Genomic DNA, 22755 nt, shown 5'->3' with positions numbered 1-22755 from the left:
TGTGAGGGGAGGTGTCACAGAAGAAACAGCCCATGTGGGCAGATTTTCATTCAATTCCTAGTCTTTATTACAGCAATTCTCCAGTGCTGCAACCTTAGAAAACGATTCCTACAACACAGTGTAGGTACCCATCAGCAGCAGATTGGATAAAGAAAATGTGGTACATACACACCATGGAATACTATGCAACCATAAGAAAGAACAAAATCATGTCCTTTACAGCAACATGAATGCAGCTGGAAGCCAATAACTTAAATGAATTAATGTAATAACAGAAAAACAAATACTGTGTTCTCACTTATAGGAGGGGAGCTAAACCTTGGGTAAATGGGGCATAAACATGGGAATAATAGACACCAGGGACTCCAAAAGGAAGGAGGGAGGGAGGGAGGAGGGCAAGGGCTGGAAAAACTTCCTACTGCGTACTTTGTTCACAATCTGGGTGATGGAACCATTAGGACCTCAAACCCCAGTATCACACAGTATACCCTTGTAGCAAGCTGATGGTGTGACCCCTGAATCTACAATAAAATTATTTTATTTTTAAAAATCATTATAAAGATTTTTAAAAAGAAGGATTCCTAGACAGGTGCAGCAAAACAATCTTTTTTAAATGTTGGCAGGCCCCCACCGCCAATCACTTATGCTACAATAGCCCATGTCCCAACATTCCCGACCTACTCTCCAAAAAGAAGTTTTTAGATGGCCCTAAAGTTTTTAGATCTAGTTTTAGATGGCCCTGTGCTGGGTTCTCCCTGGAAGGTTCTGGGGAAAGGGGTGTGAGTTGCCCTAACTGGACTTTTCCTGGAGTGGGAGCCCGCGCTTCTGATCAGACGTGAGTGCGGCAGGAACTCCGCGGTCTCTCAGCGAAGCCCCAAGTGCGGTCCCACCGAGGTCCCGGTCCCGGGCCCTGCGCGCTCGCGCCTTTGCGCTGGAGCCGTTAGGATGAGCCCTCTCCTTCCAGCGCTTTAACTGATGAAGGTGCTTTGTGTTTGGCGCCCCTGAGGAGGATGCTGTCTTAGGCCTCTTCCCACTGGCCGTGTGGTGGGCAGAGATCCCCCTTGGTCCGTCGCACTTCCACCCCGCTGGGGCTCACTCCGGCCTCGGAGCTACGAGGGAGACATCCTCGATGGACTCCCTCTACGGAGATCTCTTTTGGTACCTGGACTATAATGAGGATGGGGCCTTGGACATTTCTGAGCTTCAGGAAGGCCTGGAGGATATAGGGGTCATTCAGTCTCTAGAGGAAGCGAAGGTGGGTCTCACTGGCGCTGTTAATCAGAGAGACGTTGGGGCTGGGAGCCCTGGAGAGGCACTGGGCAGAGAGAGCAAAATTTACATGTTCTCATGCTTGACCTGGGCCCACTGCAGTGTTCAGGTGGTTGACCAACATTAACTGTTTACTAAGAATAACACAACACAGCTAACACATTTCTCAAGTATTTTTCTCCGTTTTCTCCCTGGCTGTAGTAAAATCTCCAACTTCAGATTGCTGTCAAGATGTTGGCTACATACAGCCTTGTCTTAAGAGTCACCTTGTTCAATGTGCTCACCTGTCAGTCACCCAGAGGGGCGTCTGGGCCAAAGATGCGCCCTCCCCAGTTCAGAGAACTGAGATAATCACTCTACATGTATTTGGGAGTGGGGTGGTGATTGGAAATTTTCTGATGTTATGTTTTGATTTCTGTTCCTGGAAGGGCGGCAGTATAAGTGGCTTGTACTCTTGGGTTTCACTAGTGCTGAGGTTTCTTCATAATATGTCTTAATAATGGACCCTAGTTATCAGTACTGAGCTTAGGCTAACCCTTCTCTTTCCCAGCAGGCTAACCTACAGGCTCCTTCTCAGCAATGCCTCGTAGATACTCCTATTGCAGTATTTCCAAGTCATTTTCCATTTGGAATTCATTTGTTGTATATAATAATTACTTTATAAGTATATTTGCTCTTTGGATGTTTGACCCAGTAGACTGGGAGATCCATGGGCAGGCGGCCTATTGAATTTATTTTGGATAATTGGTACTTTGTGCCCAAAAAGCTGTCAGTTGACATGTTAAAATTTAGTAAAACTCTTTCTATTAGCCACATGAACTTTGGGAATATTGAAGCTCCATTCAGTCATGGGTCAGTTCTAGTTTGAGCACATTCTATATTCCAAGCCCTGTACCCTGGTGTCCTCATCTGTTATATCAGAGGCCTGGACTGTGTACTTTCTGTGGACCAATTCAGTCCAAAATGTTATTTCTGCAAAGCTTATCTGGATTTTTAATTTCTAGAAAAAAAAGCGTTTCTCCTTTTAAAGTTAAGTGTTCTTGTTCGGGTGCAGTGGCTCATGCCTGTAATCCCAGCACTTTGGGAGGCCAAGGCAGGTGGATCACTTGGGGCCAGGAGTTCAAGACCTGGTTGGCCAATATGGTAAAACCCGATCTCTACTAAAAATATAAAAATTAGCCAGGTGTGGTGGTGGGTGTGTGTAGTCCCAGGAGGCTGAGGCAGGAGAATCACTTGAACCTGGGAGGCAGAGGTTGCAGCAAGCTGAGATTGCGTCACTGCATTCCAGCCTGGGCGACAGAGTGACTCCATCCCAAAAAAAAAAAAAAAAAAAGAAAAGAAAAAAGTTAAGTGTTCTTCATATTTGTTTAAAGACACTCATATTTAGATTTGCAAGTGTGACTTGTGTTCGTTTATTTGATACAAACTAGCCTTTCATAAGAAATTATGAGTTAGGCCATCAAGTCAAATCTTTTGAAACACATTTCTTCCTTATTGAAACAAAAGGTTTGCAGATCTGTCTTGCATTTTTGGCAAGGAGGCTTTGTGTACCTAGTGGTGACTGACGAGGGTTCACATGTCAAAACCCAAGGGAGGGGTATCCCCAGAGAATTCTGCACCAACCACACAGAACATTCTGTTTCAGAAGAGCACCGTTGTGACTTCTCCTCAGGTGACAGTCACATCACTTGGAAGTTTTGATATGAGGTCTCTTCCCACACGTCTCTACCTCCCCTAGTAGGAAAATTTGTTTATATAGACAAAACTCAACTGATAAAAAAAAAAAAAAGAAAGAAATGGTACTTACATTGTCGTATTAAGATACAAAAGCAATAACTTTTTGTTGTGAAAATGGTCTGTTTTTTGAACAATAGATTGTTTTGTTTTTTTCCTGTGAAAGTTGAGAAACTAAGTATATGAAGAGATAATGGTCAGACCATAAATAAAAATAGAACTTTGACTCAAAATTTACAGCAGTCTGCCCAGAAAACCAGCCCTTTATCTAAAATAAACAGACCAGGAAACCAGCCTATTATGTCAGACTTATAGGAAGTCAGGTTACTATCTCTAGAGACAATACACAAAGCTATGCAATAACTGCTGTAACAGCCCCAAATGGTCAGAATTTGATTAATAACTGACAGCCCCTCTAATTTTTTTCTTCACTTCCAACTTAGGACAAACCAGAGAAAGTTAAATATGCACCACCTACTAATCAAATAGGATGCCCTGTTTCTGCTGAGCCCACTTACAGCTTCCCTGGGCCAGCAGCCCCCAGTCAGGAAATGCCCGAAGCCTTCCCTTTTTCCCACTGTAAAGTTTTCCCACTCCTCTTCCTGCCTTTGAGTCTCTCTCAATACGCAAGTGAGAGTGCGTGACTGCCTTGCTATAGCAAGCTTGGGCCAGGTAGATTTTGCTTTTCTCATTTGATTGGTCTTTTATTTCTACAAGGAACATACAGGAAAATTTAAAGGGGAATCAATTCCTAGTCTTTCATGTTATAGTAGTCCCCTTTTATCTGCAGGGGAGCATATTTTCCAAGATCCCCACTGAATACCTGAAACTGGGGGGTAATATTGAATCCTATATATACCATATATATATATATACACGCACACACATATGTATATTTTAGTATTTTTTTTTTTACTTTATCTTTAATTAGCTTTAGCTCTTTTTTTTTTTTTTTGAGATGGAGTCTCACTCTGTTGCCCAGGCTGGAGTGCAGGGGTGCAATCTCGGCTCACTGCAACCTCTGTCTACTGGGTTCAAGCAGTTCTTGTGCCTCAACCTCCAGAGTATCTGGGACTGCAGGCATATGCCACCATGCCTGGCTAATTTTTTTAAATTTTAGTAGAAATGGGATTTCACCAAGTTGGGCAGACTAGTCTCGAACTTCTGACCTCAAGTGATCCGCCCACCTTGGCCTCCGAAAGTGCTGGTGGGCCACCACGCCTGGCCATAGACTATATATTTTTGATCTGATAACTGGTATGGCTACTAAGTGACTAACAGGCAAGTAGCATCTATAGTGTGGATATGCTGGATGAAAGGACATTCACCTTCTGGGCTGGATGGCACAGAATGTTGAGAGATTTCATCATGCTACTCAGAATGGTGTGCAATTTAAAACTTATGAGTTGTTTGTTTCTGGAGTTTTCCTTTTAATAGTTCAGACCATGATTGACCGCAGGTAACTGAAACTGTAGAAAGTGAAACTGTGGATAAGGGAGGACTATTGTATTGATAAGTCAGACTCATTAGGCAATCATAACTCTTGATTTACCACAAGAAATGCTGCAGAAATATGGGTTAAAAAAAAAAAAAAAACTGTTCGAAGTTTTTTTGAAAAAAAAAAAACAAAAACAAAACTGACCTTTAGCTTGTTACTTCCAAAATGGTAGTGAAAACTGCGGTCCCAAAGAGTGAAAGGAACCAATGACTAAGAGAAAATCTTGTTTTCAGGATGACAGATTAAAAAATAAGCAACTTGCTGAAACAGTGTAAATCTCTCCATTTATAACACAAAACTAGTTAAAACTGGTTGGAATGAATATGGTCAACTCAAGTCTGCACAGAACGAACTTGCTGATGTTACAGCCCAAATTTCCACCACGTATTTTATACTAACTCCCCCCAGATTTTCACACACAATCCGTGAGGTAGCATGAAGAGATAACTATGCATGCCTAAGGTCTTGGGAGACCTCCCCCTTTCCTTCCACCAATCACCCACTAATCCAGAATCTGCCCCCAAACCTTTTCTAATAAAATGACTACCTTAAAGCCAGCACAGGGAGACAGATTTGAGCTGGACTCCTGTCTTCTTGTGGGTCATCTTGCAATAAGAAGCTTTTCTTTTCTCAAAACCTGGTGTTATAGTATTGACTTCTAGTTCATTGGGCAGCAAGCCCCTTTTGGTCAGTGACTATTCTTGTTCACTGATGTTTCCATTGGCCAAAATATAAACCTCTTACAGGAAACTTCAGTACATAAATGGCGCCACAGAATGCTGTGACATTTTCTCTTGGATTGTAGCAGGTTACTGTACTGAATACTGTAGGCAGTTATAACACACTAGTATTTGTGTATCCAAACATAGAAAAGATACAGTAAAAATATGGTAATTTGTTCAACTTTTAGTTGAGATTCAGGGGGTATGTGTACATTTGTTACAAGGGTATATTGCGTGATACTGAGGTTTGGGGTACAATTGAACCCTGTCACTCAAGTAGTGAGCATAGTATCCAATCGATAATTTTTCAACCCTTTCCCATTCCCTCCCCATTCTTGTAGTCCCCAGTTTCTGCTGTTTCCATCTTTATATCCCTGTGCACCCCATGTTTTGCTCACATGTATATGTAAGAACATGTGGTTTTTGGTTTTCTATTTCTGCGTTAATTCGCTTAGGATAATGGCCATCAGCTGCAGCCATGTTGCTGTAGAGGACATGGTTTTATTATTTTTTATGGCTGTGTAGTATTCCATGGTGAAAATATGGTACTATAATCTTACTAAACCACTGTAATATATGAGGTCTGTCATTGACTGAAATGTATACAGTGCATGAATATATATGTACATATATATATATAATGTCATCCATTTTGTGTATTATTAGATTTGATTTGCTAATATTTTCTGTAGGAGTTTTGCATCTTTTTCACTAGTTGACATTGCTTGTAATTTTCCTTTTTTTTTGTGATGTCCCTGTTAGGTTTTAGAATCAAGTGTATACCCACCTCATAAAATGGGTTGGCAAATGTTCCCACCCTTTCAATTCTCTGGAAAATTGGTGTTTTTTTTTTTCCTTAAAGTTTGGTAGACATTATTGTTAAAACCATGTGGGCCTCGATTTTTCTTCATGGGAATGTTTACAAATTACACTTTACATTTCTTTAAAATCTGAGTATAGGGCTACACAGAATTTCTGCTGTCTTCTGTCAGTTTTTAATAAGTTTTTATAGGTGTTTGTTATCTCACGTTCACATTTTTTATATAAAGCTGTTCATAATATCATTAATGTCTATAGTGTCTAGTAGTTTCCATCTTTACTTTCTGACATTAGTTATTGGCCAGTTTTGTCTATAGTGGCCACTAATGTCTATAGTGTCTAGTAGTTTCCATCTTTACTTTCTGACATTAGTTATTGGCCAGTTTTAGGAGTTTATCAATTTTAAGAGTCTTTTCAAAGAACTGTCTTTTGGCTTTGTTAATCTTCCCAATGACGTGTTTTCTTTCTCATTACGTTTTGCTCCTTATTTCCTTCAACTTCTTTTTTGCTTCATTTTTAAATAATTTCCTGAGATTGAGATAAGCCTCAGTGATTGGTCACTGATTTCCAGTCTTTCTTCTTTTCTAATTATGAAAGATTAATTACTAAAGATTTTAAACCAGAAATCTTTCTCTAAGTGTAGCTTTAGTTGCAGCTCACAAGTTTCAGATCTGTCTCTCTAAGTCTGGAGGTTGGAGATCTGACCATGACCATTAAACTATCCAGTCACAATGTGGCATTATTTTTATTTATTTATTTATTTATTTGAGATGGAGTTTCACTCTTGTTGCCCAGGCTGGAGTGTAATGGTGTGATCTCGGCTCACTGCAACCTCCACCTCCCAGGTTCAAGCGATTCTTCTGCCTCAGCCTCCCAAGTAGCTGGGATTACAGGTATGCACCACCACGCCCAGCTAATTTTGTATTTTAGTAGAGATGGGGGGTTCTCCATGTTGGTCAGGCTGGTCCTGAACTCCCGACCTCAGGTGATCCGCCCGCCTCAGCCTCCCAAAGTGCTGGGATTACAGGCGTCGGCCACCGAGCCCGGCCTAACTTGGCATTATTTACCTGGAAGAGTATGACCATCAGAACAGTAGAATTTGTGATCTTTGAGTGGGTGATTGTGAGTGTCATAATAGGTAGATAGGTTATATTTTGGGTGGTGGTAGGAGAGGGCTTACAGTTTGCTATGACAGCTTTTTATATGGATCATCCTTAGTAAAAGATTATTTAATTTTTGAAATCAAAGGGAAAAACACCATTTTAGGCTTTCTTCTTTCTTTCTTTTTTAGAGACAGGGTCTTTCTCTGTCGCCAGGTTAGAATGCAGTGGTGCAGTATAGCTCATTGTAACCTCAAATTCCTGGGCTCAAGTGATCCTCCTATCTCAGCCTCCATGTAGCTAGTATTTATAGGCATGTGCCAACACATCTGGCTAATTTTAAAAATTTTTTATGGAGATGAGGTCTCACTATGTTGTCCAGTCTGGTCTTGAATCCTGACCTCAAGTGATCCTCCCCCATCAGCCTCCCAAAGTGCTGCAATATTTTAAATCCTGTGGTAGGTCAAGTGTTTGTCTTCTATCTTGGGGTTTATAAAGTACATGTCAAGAAATTTAGGGTGTGGTTATATTAGCTTTAAAAATGTCATGTTTTATAAAAATCAGTGCATCATTTTTCTGATTGAAAATTTAACACAAAACCCAGAATCTTTTTGCAGCAGTACAACTACTTTTATTATAGATCTTTGCCATAATGAATGATGATACATCTGGCCAAAAATAGGTACTATAGTCTTTTAGGAAAACAGCCAATCTGCTTGAAATATGTGTAGAAATAATTTAGTGCATCAGCCCATATTGGCAACAACTTCTTTCTAATGTTTTTTGTTCTTTTTATAGAAAATTTTTACTACTGGAGATGTCAACAAAGATGGGAAGCTGGATTTTGAAGAATTTATGAAGTACCTTAAAGACCATGAGAAGAAAATGAAGTTGGCATTTAAGAGTTTAGACAAAAATAATGATGGTGTGTCTTTCTTTTATATTTATCACCAGCTATGAAGAAGCATTTCTCGTGCTTCCAAGAATCTAAAAGCTTGCTTATTTAATCTCTGTGGTTTTAGATGATAATTATTATTTGTGTTAATACTTATTTTTCTTAGTAATATGATTTTTATGTAGAGTTTATATTATTTAGTGAAGAAAACTTATAGATAGCTTTTCTTTTTCATTACTTTCAAATGTAATGAATTACATTGCTGAATTATAAACTGTGGGCAGGGCCTGTTGTAAATATTAACTATGGAACATTATGCTGATTTGACTTAAACCTGTAGGTTAAAAATAATAATTGTATTTTCTTGTCCTCTGGGTAAGTGAGATTTGTTTTTATTTGTATACAAGAATGACAATTGTGTAGTCTAAAATTTAAAAAACTTTCAGATTATCTTGCATTTGTTAGTATTTTTGGAAGAATTAATTTAGAGAAGATACTCTGATCCTGGAAATTAGGGGAAAGTAGCATATAAACATTTAAGTATGTACCTTCTAGTTAAGAGTATGACTTCTCTATTTTGATTAATAGGTTGGAGTTTCTCTTAATCTGTTTTCTGTTGCTATAACAGAATACCATAGACTGGGTAATTTATGAAGAAATGAAATTTATTTCTGATAGTTCTGGAGGCTGGGAAGTTCAAAGTTGAAGAGCTGAATCTGGTGAGGGCCTCTTACTGTGTCATAACATGCTAGCAGGCATCACAGAGCAAATGCGCTACCTCAGATCTCTCTTCCTCTTATAAAGCCACTAGTCCCATCATGGGGACCCTACTCTGAAGACCTTATCTAATTCTAATTAGAAATAGAGTCTTGAAGCCCTCATCACCAGAGGCAACCTTTAACAGGAAGAGAGAATTTATAAAAATTGTAATGCAGTACCAGACCCCTCCCTACTTGTGAATAGTCAGAGTCATTTCATTTACAGACTTGTTATTAAAGAAACAAGTTAAACAAATACATTGACAGGAGATGTGGTTCATGTCTGAGATAAGCAAACTTTTTTGTCCAGAAGTCCAGATAATAAATATTTTAGCTTTGTGGGTCATGTGGTCTCAGTTGTAGCTACTTATCTCTGCTGTTGTACCTAAAAAGCAGCCATGGACAATATGTAAATGAATGGGGATGGCTGATTTCCAATAAAACTTTATTTCCAAAGATAGTTAATACACCTTATTTGGCTTGAGGGTTATAGTTTGCCATCCCTGATTTACACTGAATATTAAAGTTTAATTCAAAGCAAGTTCCTTCAAACAAACAAACTGAAGTCTTTAAATGGTTTTGAAGATTATTCACATCTGTGACTCTCAGCCAGGAAGAGCTGAGTTTGGGTTGGAAGTAGTGCTGTTGAAACATTTGTTGCCCATCAGCCTTACAATATATGCCACCAAGTCTAGTCTTAGTCCAGTCTTCTAGCAAAATTCAGCTTTCTTTCTTCTCTGCAAACTTTCATTCCAACATGGACCATCTGCAGTTCGGATTGTCTTGCGGGTCAGATTGTCTGTGTGCTGTTATGGCAGGCAGTAGCTGAGAGATGGAGCTACCTTAAGATCAATTGCCAGATAATCAGAGGTCAGTCATCCCAGTACATAAGTTGTATACATATCAATTGTTCATTTTATAAAATTCTGAATGAACTAGAGGAAATAAAGATGAAATTTTGATGGTATATTTGTAGGAAATCCACACAATGTTTCCATAATTTACCATGTTTGTATATTTTAAAACATTGTGGCATTATAGGTTCATATTTTTATTTTTCAGACTTCTTTAATACAAAACATATACAGTTGATCCTCATTATTTGGGGATTCTGTATTTGTGAATTTGCCTACTCAATAAAATTTATCCCAAAAGTAACCCCAAAATATATACTCACAGTACTTTCCCAGGCATTCCTGGACACGCACAGAGCAGTGAAAAACTTGAGTTGCTTAGCATGTACATTCCTAGCTAGTAGAACAAGACAACACTCTGCCTTCTTGTTTCAGCTCTCATACTACTAATTAGCAAGTATCCCTTTCAAAGTCTATTTTGTGCCAGTTTTTGCATTTTCGTATTTTTATTGGTAATTTCCTTTTTAAAATGTTCACCAAATGTAGTGCTGAAATGCTATCTAGTGTTCCTAAATGCAAGAAAGCCATGGCATGCCTTATGGAGAAAATATATGCATTAGATAAGCTTTGCCCCAAATTCAATGTTAGTGAATCAACAACACACATTAAATGAGGTGCCTTCAAAGAGAAACAGACATAAAACAAGGTTATGTATTAATCAGTTATGAAAGTGTTGTGATCAGAGGCTCACAGGAACCTAACCCTGTTTTTCCTGTAGGAACAATGGTTCAGTATTTGCTAATTCAGTGTTTGCAATGAATATAGAACTTTATGGAACATGATTACTGTGAATAATGAGAATTGAGCATATCTCTTTAAGAGTGCAGTTCTAAAGGAGAATATTCAGAAGGGTATTTGCATAATTTCTTTGCTAACAGATGCTGCCTCTCACTGTCCTTACATGGTCCAGATTCTCATGCTGCTCCTTCCCTCTCCCCAGGAGGATTCTCTCACAATCCTGTCATCTCTCCAGGGTCCTTTCTCCAAGAAAGTCTATCCTTTCACCACTAACAGTAATTTTTGTCTTCCTCTTTTTCTGGAGAAGTCAGCTGCTTATGCTGCTTCAGCACCAGACCCTCTCTTTGTTTTGTTTCATTCTTTTTCATGTACAGTAGTCTTAGGATTCTCATGAGCCTGTGAATTGCTGGAAGGAAATATAGCACTGCTTACATTTATTGCTTCTATTTTATTTTCTATATTCTCTTCCTGTCTTCTGATTGTTCTCCTTCTGTCTACAAACATGCTCTAATTTCCCTAGTATTAAAAATTTTCTGTCTATTATTGTTCTTTTTTCCTTGTTCCCCTTATTTTTACTGCCAGATTTTTATTTTTATTTATTTATTTTTGAGACGGAGTCTCACTTTCTCACCAAGGCTGGAGTGCAATGGCGCAATCTCAGCTCACTGCAAGCTCTGCCTCCCGGCTTCAAGCAATTTTCCTCTCTTAGCCTCCCTAGTAGGTGGGATTATAGGTGCCTGCCACCATGCCTGGCTAATTTTTGTATTTTTAGTAGAGATGGGGTTTCACCATGTTGGCCACACTAGTCTCAAACTGCTGACCTTAGGTGATCCACCCACCTCAGCCTCCCAAAGTGCTGGGATTACAGGTGTGGGCCACCATGCCTGGCCTTTTACTGCCAGATTTTTAAAAGAATAGTCTGTGCTTTAGCTCTATTTCCTCATTTACTACTTCTCTTTAACTCAGCCATATATGATGTTTTGCATAGTAAATGTCTAGTAATTTATTAAAAATGTAGAAATAGATACTTTTTAAATGACTAGATCCTACTTTAATTGAATTTGTCTTAGAGTTAGAATATCTTGATTTGGATCTTAGTTCTGCTACTTCTTAATTACATTACTTGGTAAGGCCACTTGAGAAGTTGGTCTCTTTGGAGGAATATTATTTATCTATAAGGCTGTTATAATTACTGAATTTTTAAAAAATGTGTGTTTATTTGTTTAATGTATTTGTTACATTTTTAGTATTGATGTTGGGATAGGCATTTAAGCAAATCTATAACTCACCTACATGCATAATTTTGCCTTAATCAGTTTAAAGCTTTCTCTTAAATGAGAGATTTGAAATTCATGATTTCTGTGGCTCTTGTCAGTTCCGAGTTTTATTTTTGCCCTTTTTATTTTTTTAAAGGAAAAATTGAGGCTTCAGAAATTGTCCAGTCTCTCCAGACACTGGGTCTGACTATTTCTGAACAACAAGCAGAGTTGATTCTTCAAAGGTAAGCTCTTCATGTTGGTCAACAATTGACTTTCACTTTAATATCCTGCATTAGAACTCTGTGTTTGTAAGTGTGGCTTTAAAACACCTCCCTAGTCTTCATTATGTATGTCCAAGATCTCTTTGTCTTTTTTCCTCCGATTTATGTAACTTTTTTTTTTTTTTGAGATGGAGTCTCACTCTGTCGCCCAGCTGGAATGCAATGGTGTGATCTCAGCTCACTGCAACCTCCACCTCCCAGGTTCAAGTAATTTTCCTGCCTCAGCCTCCCGAGTGCTTGGGACTACAGGCACGTGCCACCACGCCTGGCTATTTTTTTTTTTTTTTTAGTAGAGGCGGTTTCACCATATTGGCCAGGCTCATCTTGAACTCCTGACATCAGGTGATCCACCTGCCTTGGACTCCCAAAGTGCTGGGATTACAGGAGTGAGCCACTGCGCCCAGCTGGCAGCTTTACTGAGTTGTAATTCACATACCATAAATTCACTTTTCTAAAGTATACAATTAAGTGATTTAAAACATTTATTCATTTTTAAATTGACAATTATATGTGTTTATCATGTACAACATGATGTTTTGAAGTATATATACATTGTGGAGTGACTAAGTCTAGCTAATTAACATGATACATCTCATATTTAATGATTTCTGTGGTGAGAACACTTTACATCCATTCTCTTAGTATTTTTCAAGAATATAATATATTATTATTAATTATAGTCTTCATGTTGTACAGTGGAGCTCTTGAGCTTATTCCTCGTGTCAAGCTGAAATTGTGGGTCCTTTAACACAAACCATACCCCACTCCCAAAGTATTCTGCTCTCTGCTTCTATGAGATTAACTTTTTCTGATTCCACATGAGTGAGATCATGCAGTATTTGTCTTTACCTGGCTTATTTCATTCATGTTGTTACAAATAACAGGATTTCCTTCTTTTTTTATAGCTGAACAGTTTTCTCTTGTGTATGTGTAGCACATTTTCTCTGTTCATGCATTGGTGGACACTTAGGTTGATTCCATATCTTGGCTATTATGAATAGTGCTATAATGAACATGGGAATGCACATGGCTCTTTCATATATTGATTTCATTTTATATATGTATATATATGTATACACACACACATACATATAGTGGTGGGATTGTAGGATCATATGGTAGTTCTGTATTTAACTTTTAAAGGAACTCCATACTGCTTTTCATAATGGCTGTATTAATTTACCTCCTCACCAACAGGGTGCAAAAATTCCCTTTTCTCTACATACTTGCCAACACTTGTTATCTTTTGTCTCTTTGGTAATCGTCATTCTAAGTGTAGTATGAGGTGATATCTCATTGTGGTTTTTATTTGCATTTTTATGGTAATTAGTGATATTGAGCTTTTTTTTTTTCTTGTACATTTTGGACATTTGTATGTCTTTGAAAGATGTCTATTGGGGTTTTTTGGTTGTTTATTTGAGGTTTTTTGTTTTTATGTAGGCATTTACTGCCATAAACTTTGCTCTTAAAACTGCTTTTGCTGTGTTCCATGGGTTTTGGTAGGCTGTGTTTCCATTTTTTTTCATCTCAGGAAATTTTTGAATTTTGCTTTCAGTTTCTTCATTGACCCACTGATCATTCAGGAGCATGTTGTTCAATTTCCATGTATTTGTGAATTTGCTGAAGCACCTCTGTTACTGATTTCTAATTTTTTATTATTGTGGTCAGAAAAGACACTTGATATGATTTCCTTCTGCTTAAATTTGTTAAGACTTGTTTAGTGGCCTAACATGTGATATCTCCTGGTGCGCCCTGGTGCATGTTCCATATGCAGTTGAGAAGAATGTGTATTCTCTTGCCATTAGGTGAAATGTTTTATGTCTGATCTGTCCATTTGTTCTAGAGTATAGTTTAAATCTGATGTTTCTTACTGATTTTCTGTTGAGATGATTTGTCCATTGCTGAAGGTAGTGTGTTGAAGTCCCCTAGTATTGCTGTATTGCAGTCTATCTTTGTTGTTGTTGTTGTTGTTTTTGAGACGGAGTCTCCTCTGTTGCCAGGCTGGAGTGCAGTGGCGGGGTCTCGGCTCACTGCAGCCTCCGCCTCCCAGTTCAAGTGATTCTCCTGCCTCAGCCTCCTGAGTAGCTGGGGCTACAGGCACTTGCCACCACTCCCAGCTAATTTTTGTATTTTTGGTAAAAACAGGGTTTCACCATGTTGGCCAGGATGGTCTTGATCTCTTGACTACATGAGCCACCGCGCCTGGCCAGTGTTTGGTATTTATCTTTAGGTGTACTGATGTTGGGTTCATATATATTTATAAAAAACAATAGCTACGTAATTTATTAAGGGATATGCAATGTAAAATATATAAATTGTGACATTGAAAATTCAAAATGGGAGAACTGGAGTAAAAGTGCCTTCATATAACTTATTGTTATATCCTCTTATTGAATTGACCCTTGTATCATTATATAGGATCTTTGTTTCTCCTTTACACTTTCTGACTTAAAGTTTGTTTAATATGATATAAGTATACTCCTGCTCTCTTTTGGTTTCTGTTTCCATGGAATATCTTTTTCCATTCCTTCACCATCAGTCTGTGTGTGTATTTACAGATGAAATGAGTCTGTCATGGGCAGCATATAGTTGGATCTAGTTTTATTTATCCACTCAGACACTATGTTTTTTGATTGGCTAATTTAATCCATTCATGTTCAAGGTAATTATTGATAAGTAAGGACTTTGTACTGCCATTTTGCTTATTGTTTCATGGTTCTTTTGTAGATCCTTTATTCTTTTCTTCCTCTCTTGCTGTCTTTTTTTTGTGGTGAAGTGATTTTCTCTAGTGGTATGTTTTGATTTCTTGCTTTTTAGTTTTTATGTGTCTCCTATTGGTTTTTGATTTGTGGTTACCAAAAAACATCTTAAGAGTTATAATAGTTTATTTTAACTTGACAACTTCATTTTTATTGCAAAAACCCTCCAAAACAAACAAACAAACAAAATCTACACTTTTACTTAATCCCTTGACATTTTGAATTTTTGATGTCACAGTTCACATTTTTTCATATTGTGTATCCCTTAACAAATTATTTTAGCTATTATTACTTTTAATAGTTTTCTCTTTTATCTTTCCTACTACAGATATAAGTGATTTGCATACCATCGTTACAGTATTAGAGTATTTTTAATTTACCTGTGTACTTTCTTTTAGCAGTCAGTTTTATACTTTCAGATGTTTTCGTGTTACTCATTAGCATATTTTTCTTTCAGCTTGAGGAACTCCTTTTACATTTCTTATAAAATAGGTGTGGTCATGATTAAATAGCTATTGTTTGTCTGGGAAAGTATCTCTCCTTCATTTCTGAAGGACACTTTGCTGGGTACATTACTTTTGGTTGGTATTTTTCTCCTTGAACACTTTGAATATATCATCCCTTTCTCTCCTGACTTGATAGGTCTCTGCTGACAAGTCTGTTGCCAACCATATTGGGACTCTCTTATATGTTATTTGCTTCTTATCTCTTGCTGTTTTCAGGATCCTCTCGTTTTTAATTTTTGATAGTTTGATTGTAATATGTCTTGAGGTAGTCTTGTTTGGACTGAATCTGATTAGAGACCCTTGACTTTTTCTGTATGTAGAGATTTACATCTTTCTTCAGGTTTGGAAAATTTTCTGTTACTGTTTCTTTAATTAAGCTTTTTACCCCCTTTATCTTCCTTTTCTCCTTCTTTAACTCCTGTGACTCAAAACTTTGCTCTTTTGATGCTGTTCCATAAATCTTGTAAGCTTTCTTCATTCATTTTCATTCTTTTTTCTCCTCTGTGTATTTTCAAATAACCTGTCTTTGAGTTCATAGTTTCTTTCTTCTTCTTGACTACTTCTGCAGTTGATGCTCCCATATTGCATTTTAATTTTGTTCATTGTATTTTTCAGCCCCATGATTTCTGTTTGGTGTTTTTCTTTTATTATTTCAATCTCTTTATTACCTTTCTAATTGTGGTCACTGATTATTTTCCTAATTTCATTGCATTGTTTCTTTGTGTTTTCTTGAAGTTTGCTGAGCTTTCTTAAAACAGTTATTTTGAATTCTTTGTAAGTTCATACATCTCTGTTTCTTTAGGGATGGTCACTGGTACTTTATTTTGTTTCTTAAGTGATGTTATTTGTTCCTGATTGTTGTCGATGGTTGTGGCCCTGTGTTTATGTCTGTGCATTAGAAGAAGTAGGCGCTTATTTCAGTCTTTGCAGACTGGCTTTGTATGAGAATGCCCGTCAACAGTTAGCCTGTCTAGAGATTCTTTAATATTTAATTAAATATCTTTAATATTTTGAAGAACTTTCAAACTGTTTCTAAAGTGTCTACACCATTTTATAATCTCAGCAGCAATGAATGAAGGTTTCAGTTTCTCCACAGCCATATCAATACTCATTACTGTCTGTCGTTTGATTTTTATTTTTTGTGAGACAGGGTCTTGCTCTGTCATCCCATCATCCCATTTGGAGTGCAATGGCACAATCATGGCTCATTGCAGCCTCAACTTCCCTGGCTCAGTTGATCCTCTCACTTCCTGAGTACCTGGGACCACAGGCATGTACCACAATGCCTGACTACTTTTTATATTTTTTTGTAGAGATGTGGTTTTGCCATGTTGCCTAGTGTATTAGTCCATTCTCATGCTGCTATAAAGAACTGCCTGAGACTGGGTAATTTATAAAGGAAAGAGGTTTAATTGACTCACACTTTTGCTTGACTGGGGAGCCCTCAGGAAACTTACAAGCATTGGTGGAAGGGGAAGCAAACACGTCCTTCTTCACATGATGGCGGGAAGAGCAGTGCCTAGCAAAGAGGGAAAAAAACCCTTATAAAATAATCAGATCTCGGCTGGGCGCGGTGGCTCAAGCCTGTAATCCCAGCACTTTGGGAGGCCGAAGCGGGCGGATCACAAGGTCAGGAGATCGAGACCACCCTGGCTAACACGGTGAAACCCTGTCTCTACTAAAAATACAAAAGATTAGCTGGGCGTGGTGGCGGGCACCTGTAGTCCCAGCTATTCAGGAGACTGAGGCAGGAGAATGGTGTGAACCTAGGAGGCGGAGGTTGCAGTGAGCCGAGATCGTGCCACTGCACTCCAGCCTGGGCGATAGAGCCAGACTTTGTCTCAAAAAATAAAATAAAATAAAATAATCAGATCTCATGAGAACTTACTCACTATCATGAGAACATCAGAATGAGGGTAACCTCCCCCATGACTCAATTACCTCCCACTGGGTCCCTCCCATGACATATGGGGATTATTGGAACTATAATTCAAGATGAGACTTGGGTGAGGGCACAGCCAAACCATATCATTTTGCCCCGGTCCCTCCCAAATCTCATGTTCTCACATTACAAAACACAATCATGCCTCCCTACAGTCCCCCAGTATCTTAACTCATTCCAGCATTAACCTAAAAGTCCAAGGCCTCATTGGAGACAAGGCAGGTCCCTTCTGCCTATGAGCCTGTAAAATCAAAAGCAAGGTAGTTATTATACACAATGGGGGTACAGGCATTGATTAAATACACTTGTTCCAAATGGGAAAAATTGGCCAAAATGAAGGGGCTACAGGCCCCAAGTAAGTCCAAAATCTAGTGGGGTAGTCAAATCTTAAATCTCCAAAATGATCTCCTTTGACTCCATGTCACACATCCAGCTCATGCTAATGCAAGAAGTGGGCTCCCATGGCCTTCAGCATCTCTACTCCTGTGGCTTTGCAGGGTACAGACCCCCTTCTGGCTCTCTTCACAGGCTGGCGTTGAGTGTCTGTGGCTTTTCCAGGTGAATGGTGCAGACTGTCGGTGGATCTACTATTCTGGGTTCTGGAGGATGGTGGCCCTCTTTTCACAGCTCCAGTAGGCTGTGCTCCAGTGGGGACTCTGTGTGAAAGCTCCAACCCCACATTTCCCTTCTGCACTGTCCTAGCAGAGGTTCTCCTTGAGGGCTCCACCCCTGCGCAAACTTCTGTCTGGACATCCAGGCATTGCTGTACATCCTCTGAAATCTAGGCAGAGGATCTCAAACCTTAGTTCTTCTGTGTACCTGCAGACTCAACACCTTGTAGAAGCTGCCAAGGCTTGGAGCTTGCAGCTTCTGAAGCCATTACCTGAGCTGTACATTGGCTTCTTTTAGCCATGGCTGGGATGCAGGGCACCAAGTCCTGAGATTGCACAAATCAGCAAGGCCCTGGGCCTGGCCCATGAAACCATTTTTTCCTCCTGGGCCTCTGGGCCTATGATGGGAGGGCCTTCCCTAAAGACCTCTGAAGTGCCCTGGAGGCACATTCCCCATTGTCTTAGTGATTAACATTTCACTCTTTGTTACTTATACAGATTTCTGCAGCTGGCTTGAATTTTTTCCTCAGAAAATAGATTTTTATTTTCTGTCACATCATCAGGGTGCAAATTTGCCAAACTTTTATCCTCTGCTCCCTGTTGAATGCCTTGCCACTTAGAAATTTCTTCTGCCTGATACCCCAAATCATCTCTGTTAGGTTCAAAGTTCCACAGATCTCTAGAGCAGGGGCAAAAAGCCACCAGTCTCTTTGCTAAAGCATAACAAGAGTTACCTTTGCTCCAGTTCCCAACAAGTTCCTCATCTCCCTCTGAGATCACCTCAGCTTGGACTTCATTGCCCATATTACTATCAGCATTTTGGTCAAAGCAATTCAACAAGTCTCTGGGAAGTTGCAAACTTTCCAACATCTTTCTGCCTTCTGAGCCCTCCAAATCTCTAAGAAGTTCCAAACTTTCCCAGTCTTCTTCTGAACCCTCCTAACTGTTCCAACCTCTGCCTGTTACCCAGTTCCAAAGTCACTTCCACATTTTTGGGTACCCTTTTAGCAGCACCCCACTCCTGCTACCAATTTACTGTATTAGTCCATTCTCATGCTGCTATAAAGAACTGCCTGAGAATGGGTAATTTATAAAGGAAAGACGTTTAATTGACTCACAGTTTCGCATGGCTGGGGAGGCCTCAGGTAACTTACAGTCATAGCAGAAGGAGAAGCAAACATGTCCTTCTCATGGTGGCAGGAAGAAGAAGTGCTGAGCAAAGAGGGAAAAGCCCCTATAAAACCGTCATCTCTCATGAGAACTCACTCACTATCACGAGAACAGCAGCATGAGGTTAACCACTCCCCATAATTCAATTACCTCCCACCAGCTCTCTCCCACAACACATGGAAATTATGGGAACTACAATTCAAGATGAGATTTGGGTGGGGACATAGCCAAACCATATCATCTAGGCTGGTATTGAAATCCTGTGCTTAAGCAATCCACCCACCTTGGCCTACCAAAGTGCTGGGATTACAGGCATGAGCCACCATATCTGAACTGTCTTTTGATTTCTTTCGATTTTAACAATCCATTGGTTCTGCTTCTCTAGATAACCCTGACTAATATATAATTGGTATGAAGTGATATCTCATTGTGGCTTTGATTTATATTTCTTTCATGGCTAGTGACTTTTTTTGTACTTTTGGGATATTATTATTATTATTATTATTATTATTATTACTAGTGTTTGTACTTCTTCAGTAAAAATGTTAAAAACACTTTTTAAAGGCAGAATGTGACCAGAGTTTCCTATAGTTATATAACCATCATGGACCTTCCCTCAAGTGCTTAGCCATTAGTGTTACTCATGTCACTCCAAATGTCAGCTTGTTTTCTTCCATTTCACTGTCTCTTTGTGTCCCAAACCTGAATTCATGGGAAAAACATCTAAATAGTGCTTAATATGGTTTGGGTATTTGTCCCCTCCAAATCTCATGTTGAAATGTGACCTTCAGTGGTGGAAGTAGGGACTAATTTGGTCACGAGAGTGGATCCTTCATTAATGGCTTGGTGATAAGTGAACTCTATTAGTTCATGAGGGCTGCTTGTTTATAAGAGCCTGGCACCTCATTTCTCTTGTCCTTCTCTCACCATCTGACACACTTGCTCACCTTTTTCCTTCAGTCATGAGTAAAAGCTTCCTGAGGTCTCACCAGAAACTGAGCAGATGTTGGTGCCATGCTTGTACAGTCTGTAGAACTGTGAGCCACATAAGCCTCATTTCTTTATAACTTCCTGAGTCTCAGGTGTTCGTTTAAAAAAACGCAAAACAGATTAACAGTGCTGATTGAAACAGCTGTGACTGGGTCATCACAGTGTGAGAGAGGAGTCACTGGGTTGAAATATAGCTTCCTACTTACACCTGTTCAGTAGAAGCTATAGATATGAAGTAGCTAAAGCAGGCATTCCCTCTGAAACGGGTTTCACATACATCATAATTATCTTCTGCTCTCATTTTTCTTTTAGGCTTTCATCTCCATCTCATTTCCCATTTCCTCTCATTTTCATATCTTTAGGTTTCTTTCTCCACAATTATTCAGAACCTTGGAACCCTTCACTCCAGTTATTCTTTGTCTGTTCAACTTGTTTCTCTGCTTCATGGCTCTTATGGTTTGTAATCATTGACTTATTTGTGTATCTCAGTGGTTGGGAGTACAGTTTGGAATTAAAATGCCTGGGTTGAAACTCTTAATTGTACTCTACTTACTAGCCTTGTGACTATAACAAAATCCTTAACCTCTCTTTGTCTGTAAAATGGAGAGTATAGTAAATACATGGGCTTGTTTTAAGGATTAAATGAGTTAACATGGGAAGTACTTAGAACAATGCCTGGCAAATGCTCAATGAATATTGGGTATTGCTTGCTTTTGTTTAGTGCTTGTTGTTCCCACTGAGGGCACAGACCATGTGTATCTGGTTAACAGTTCTATGTCTACCATATTACAATAATGGACTCTCAGAAAATACTGAAGAATATGTTAAAGAATGAGTAGAATTATGCTACTGAAAAGGGTGAGTTGAAGGTAGGTAGGGGAAAGGGCACATACAGTCCTGGAAGCAGCATATATGGGGAATGGGTCACACAATGTTTCTTGGTACTCTCTAGACCATAGTGGGCCACCTCTTAGCTAGTGGTCTATGGATTATTTCAGTAGTCTGTTGGAAACAGCCATGGATGTGATAATAATGACCCATTTGTGAGTTTTAAGAAAAAGGACAACTACAATACTAGATAATAGTGTGTAAGTTAAGAGGGGAGGGGATGATTTATTTTAAACCGTTCTAAAATTGTTACCTTATTTAGGATGGTGGGGTCAAACATTAAGTTTAGACTTTGTTATATGTATGTGGTAAAATTTCAAGGTAAATGATTGAAACTATAGTAGTTGAGTATATAACTTCAAAACCAGGGAGGAAAGAAATGGAATAAGAAAATAAATACAAAAACATAAGATTCAAACAATCCAATGAAGGGGAGAGAGGAGAGGGAAAAACATAGAAAGAAAGAGATAATTAGAAAGCAATAGGTAAGATGTGAGAAATAAATTCAAGCGCAGTAAAACTCCACTAAAATGTGCCCTGCAATAATGTTGGAGCATGATTTCCCTTCATTTCCATTCTCAAATGGGGCAGGCTAAATAAAGTTCTTACCCTGTTTCCATGGGGGTTTGAGGTGGGTGACTAGTAAGTTAGAAGATAATCACCTTTTGATCAGTTAGAACTTTCTCAGTTTAGTCTTCAATTAATAAAAATTAATGTACATTTTGTCAGAAGGTAGAGATTGTAAGATGAAAGAACAAGCAAAATAAAGTCCTACTAACCAAAAAAAAAAAGCTGGGGTAGCTATGTTAATATCAGCTATGGGATAGCTATGTTAATATCAACTAATTTAATATTATTATTATTAATAATCTATTCATAATAGATTATATAGTAAAAACATTAGTAAAAATAGAATGTCACCACATTTTAAAATTCAGTATAAGGATATAAAATTTTTAAGCTGGTTGATAAAATTCTGGGGATAAATTGGCAAATCCATCACAGTGGTGAGAGATTTTAACACAGTTCTTCCTGTATTTGGTAGGTCAAGCAGAGAAAAACTTTAGTGAAGACAAAACATTTTAAATACATAAGCTTGATTTAATGGGCATGTAATAGGTCCTTGCATCAAAAAATTAGAAAAAATATTTTTTCTTAGGTGATATGGAACATGTATAAAAATTGATTTCACAGTAGGCGGTAAAGCCAGGTTCAACACATTTCAAAGAACTGGTATCACAAGAACTACTTTCTCTGACCACTGTGCATTAAAGTAGAAGTCAATTACAGACATAAATTATAAAAATGCCAATATTTTAAAATGCGATATACACTTCTCAACTTATGGGTCAAAGGAAATCATAAGTGGAAATTCAAGGACACATTGACTTGAAAACATTAAAACTTATGGAATATTTCTAAGATGGCACTTGTAGGAATTTTATAGTCTGAAAGCTTTTATTAGAAAATAATTAAGTCTGAAAATTAATGTGCTAAGTTAGGGGAGAGAAACTGGAATAATCTCAAAGAAGGTAGGAGGAAGGAGGTAATAAAGAATATGTAGCAAAGATGCAGTAACAGGATCAACAAAGCCAGAAGCTGTTTGTTGGAAAAGGCAAGCCTCTGGAAAGATTGATGAAGAAAAAAGAGAAATGAGATGTAAGTAAATCATGTTCAGTTACAAAGAGACACATAAGAACTTTTAAAGAACTGATAAAATATTATGAATTATTAATGCCAATAAATTTGAAAACAGACAAAGTAGATGAATTTCTAGAAAAATAGAACTTACTGGGACTGAATCAAGAAGAAATAGCTGATAGTATCTAAGCAATTGAAGAGATTGGGTCAGTAATTTAAAATGTTCTCATAAACAAAACGTTAGCCCCAGATGGTTCTTGC

General features: G+C 38.4%; 1 protein-coding gene across 2 annotated transcripts in view; it reads left to right on the top strand.

The window, feature by feature from the left end:
- The window catches only part of SLC25A24 (solute carrier family 25 member 24), a 56034-nt gene that overhangs the window by 7784 nt on the left and 25495 nt on the right, over positions 1–22755 (top strand). The window contains exons 1-3 of one of the 2 annotated variants that reach the window (XM_003892297.5): positions 563–1255; positions 7941–8067; positions 11861–11948. In XM_003892297.5, the coding sequence (XP_003892346.1) occupies positions 1130–1255; positions 7941–8067; positions 11861–11948 (341 nt within the window). In that variant the 5' untranslated portion in view covers positions 563–1129. Of the gene's footprint in view, positions 1–562; positions 1256–7940; positions 8068–11860; positions 11949–22755 lie in introns of those variants that run through there. The other variant, XM_003892296.5, reaches the window with a different exon arrangement.

Source organism: Papio anubis, chromosome 1 (assembly GCF_008728515.1).
Source record: "Papio anubis isolate 15944 chromosome 1, Panubis1.0, whole genome shotgun sequence".
Classification (NCBI taxonomy): domain Eukaryota; kingdom Metazoa; phylum Chordata; class Mammalia; order Primates; family Cercopithecidae; genus Papio; species Papio anubis.
This window is presented reverse-complemented; position numbering and strand designations above follow the sequence as displayed.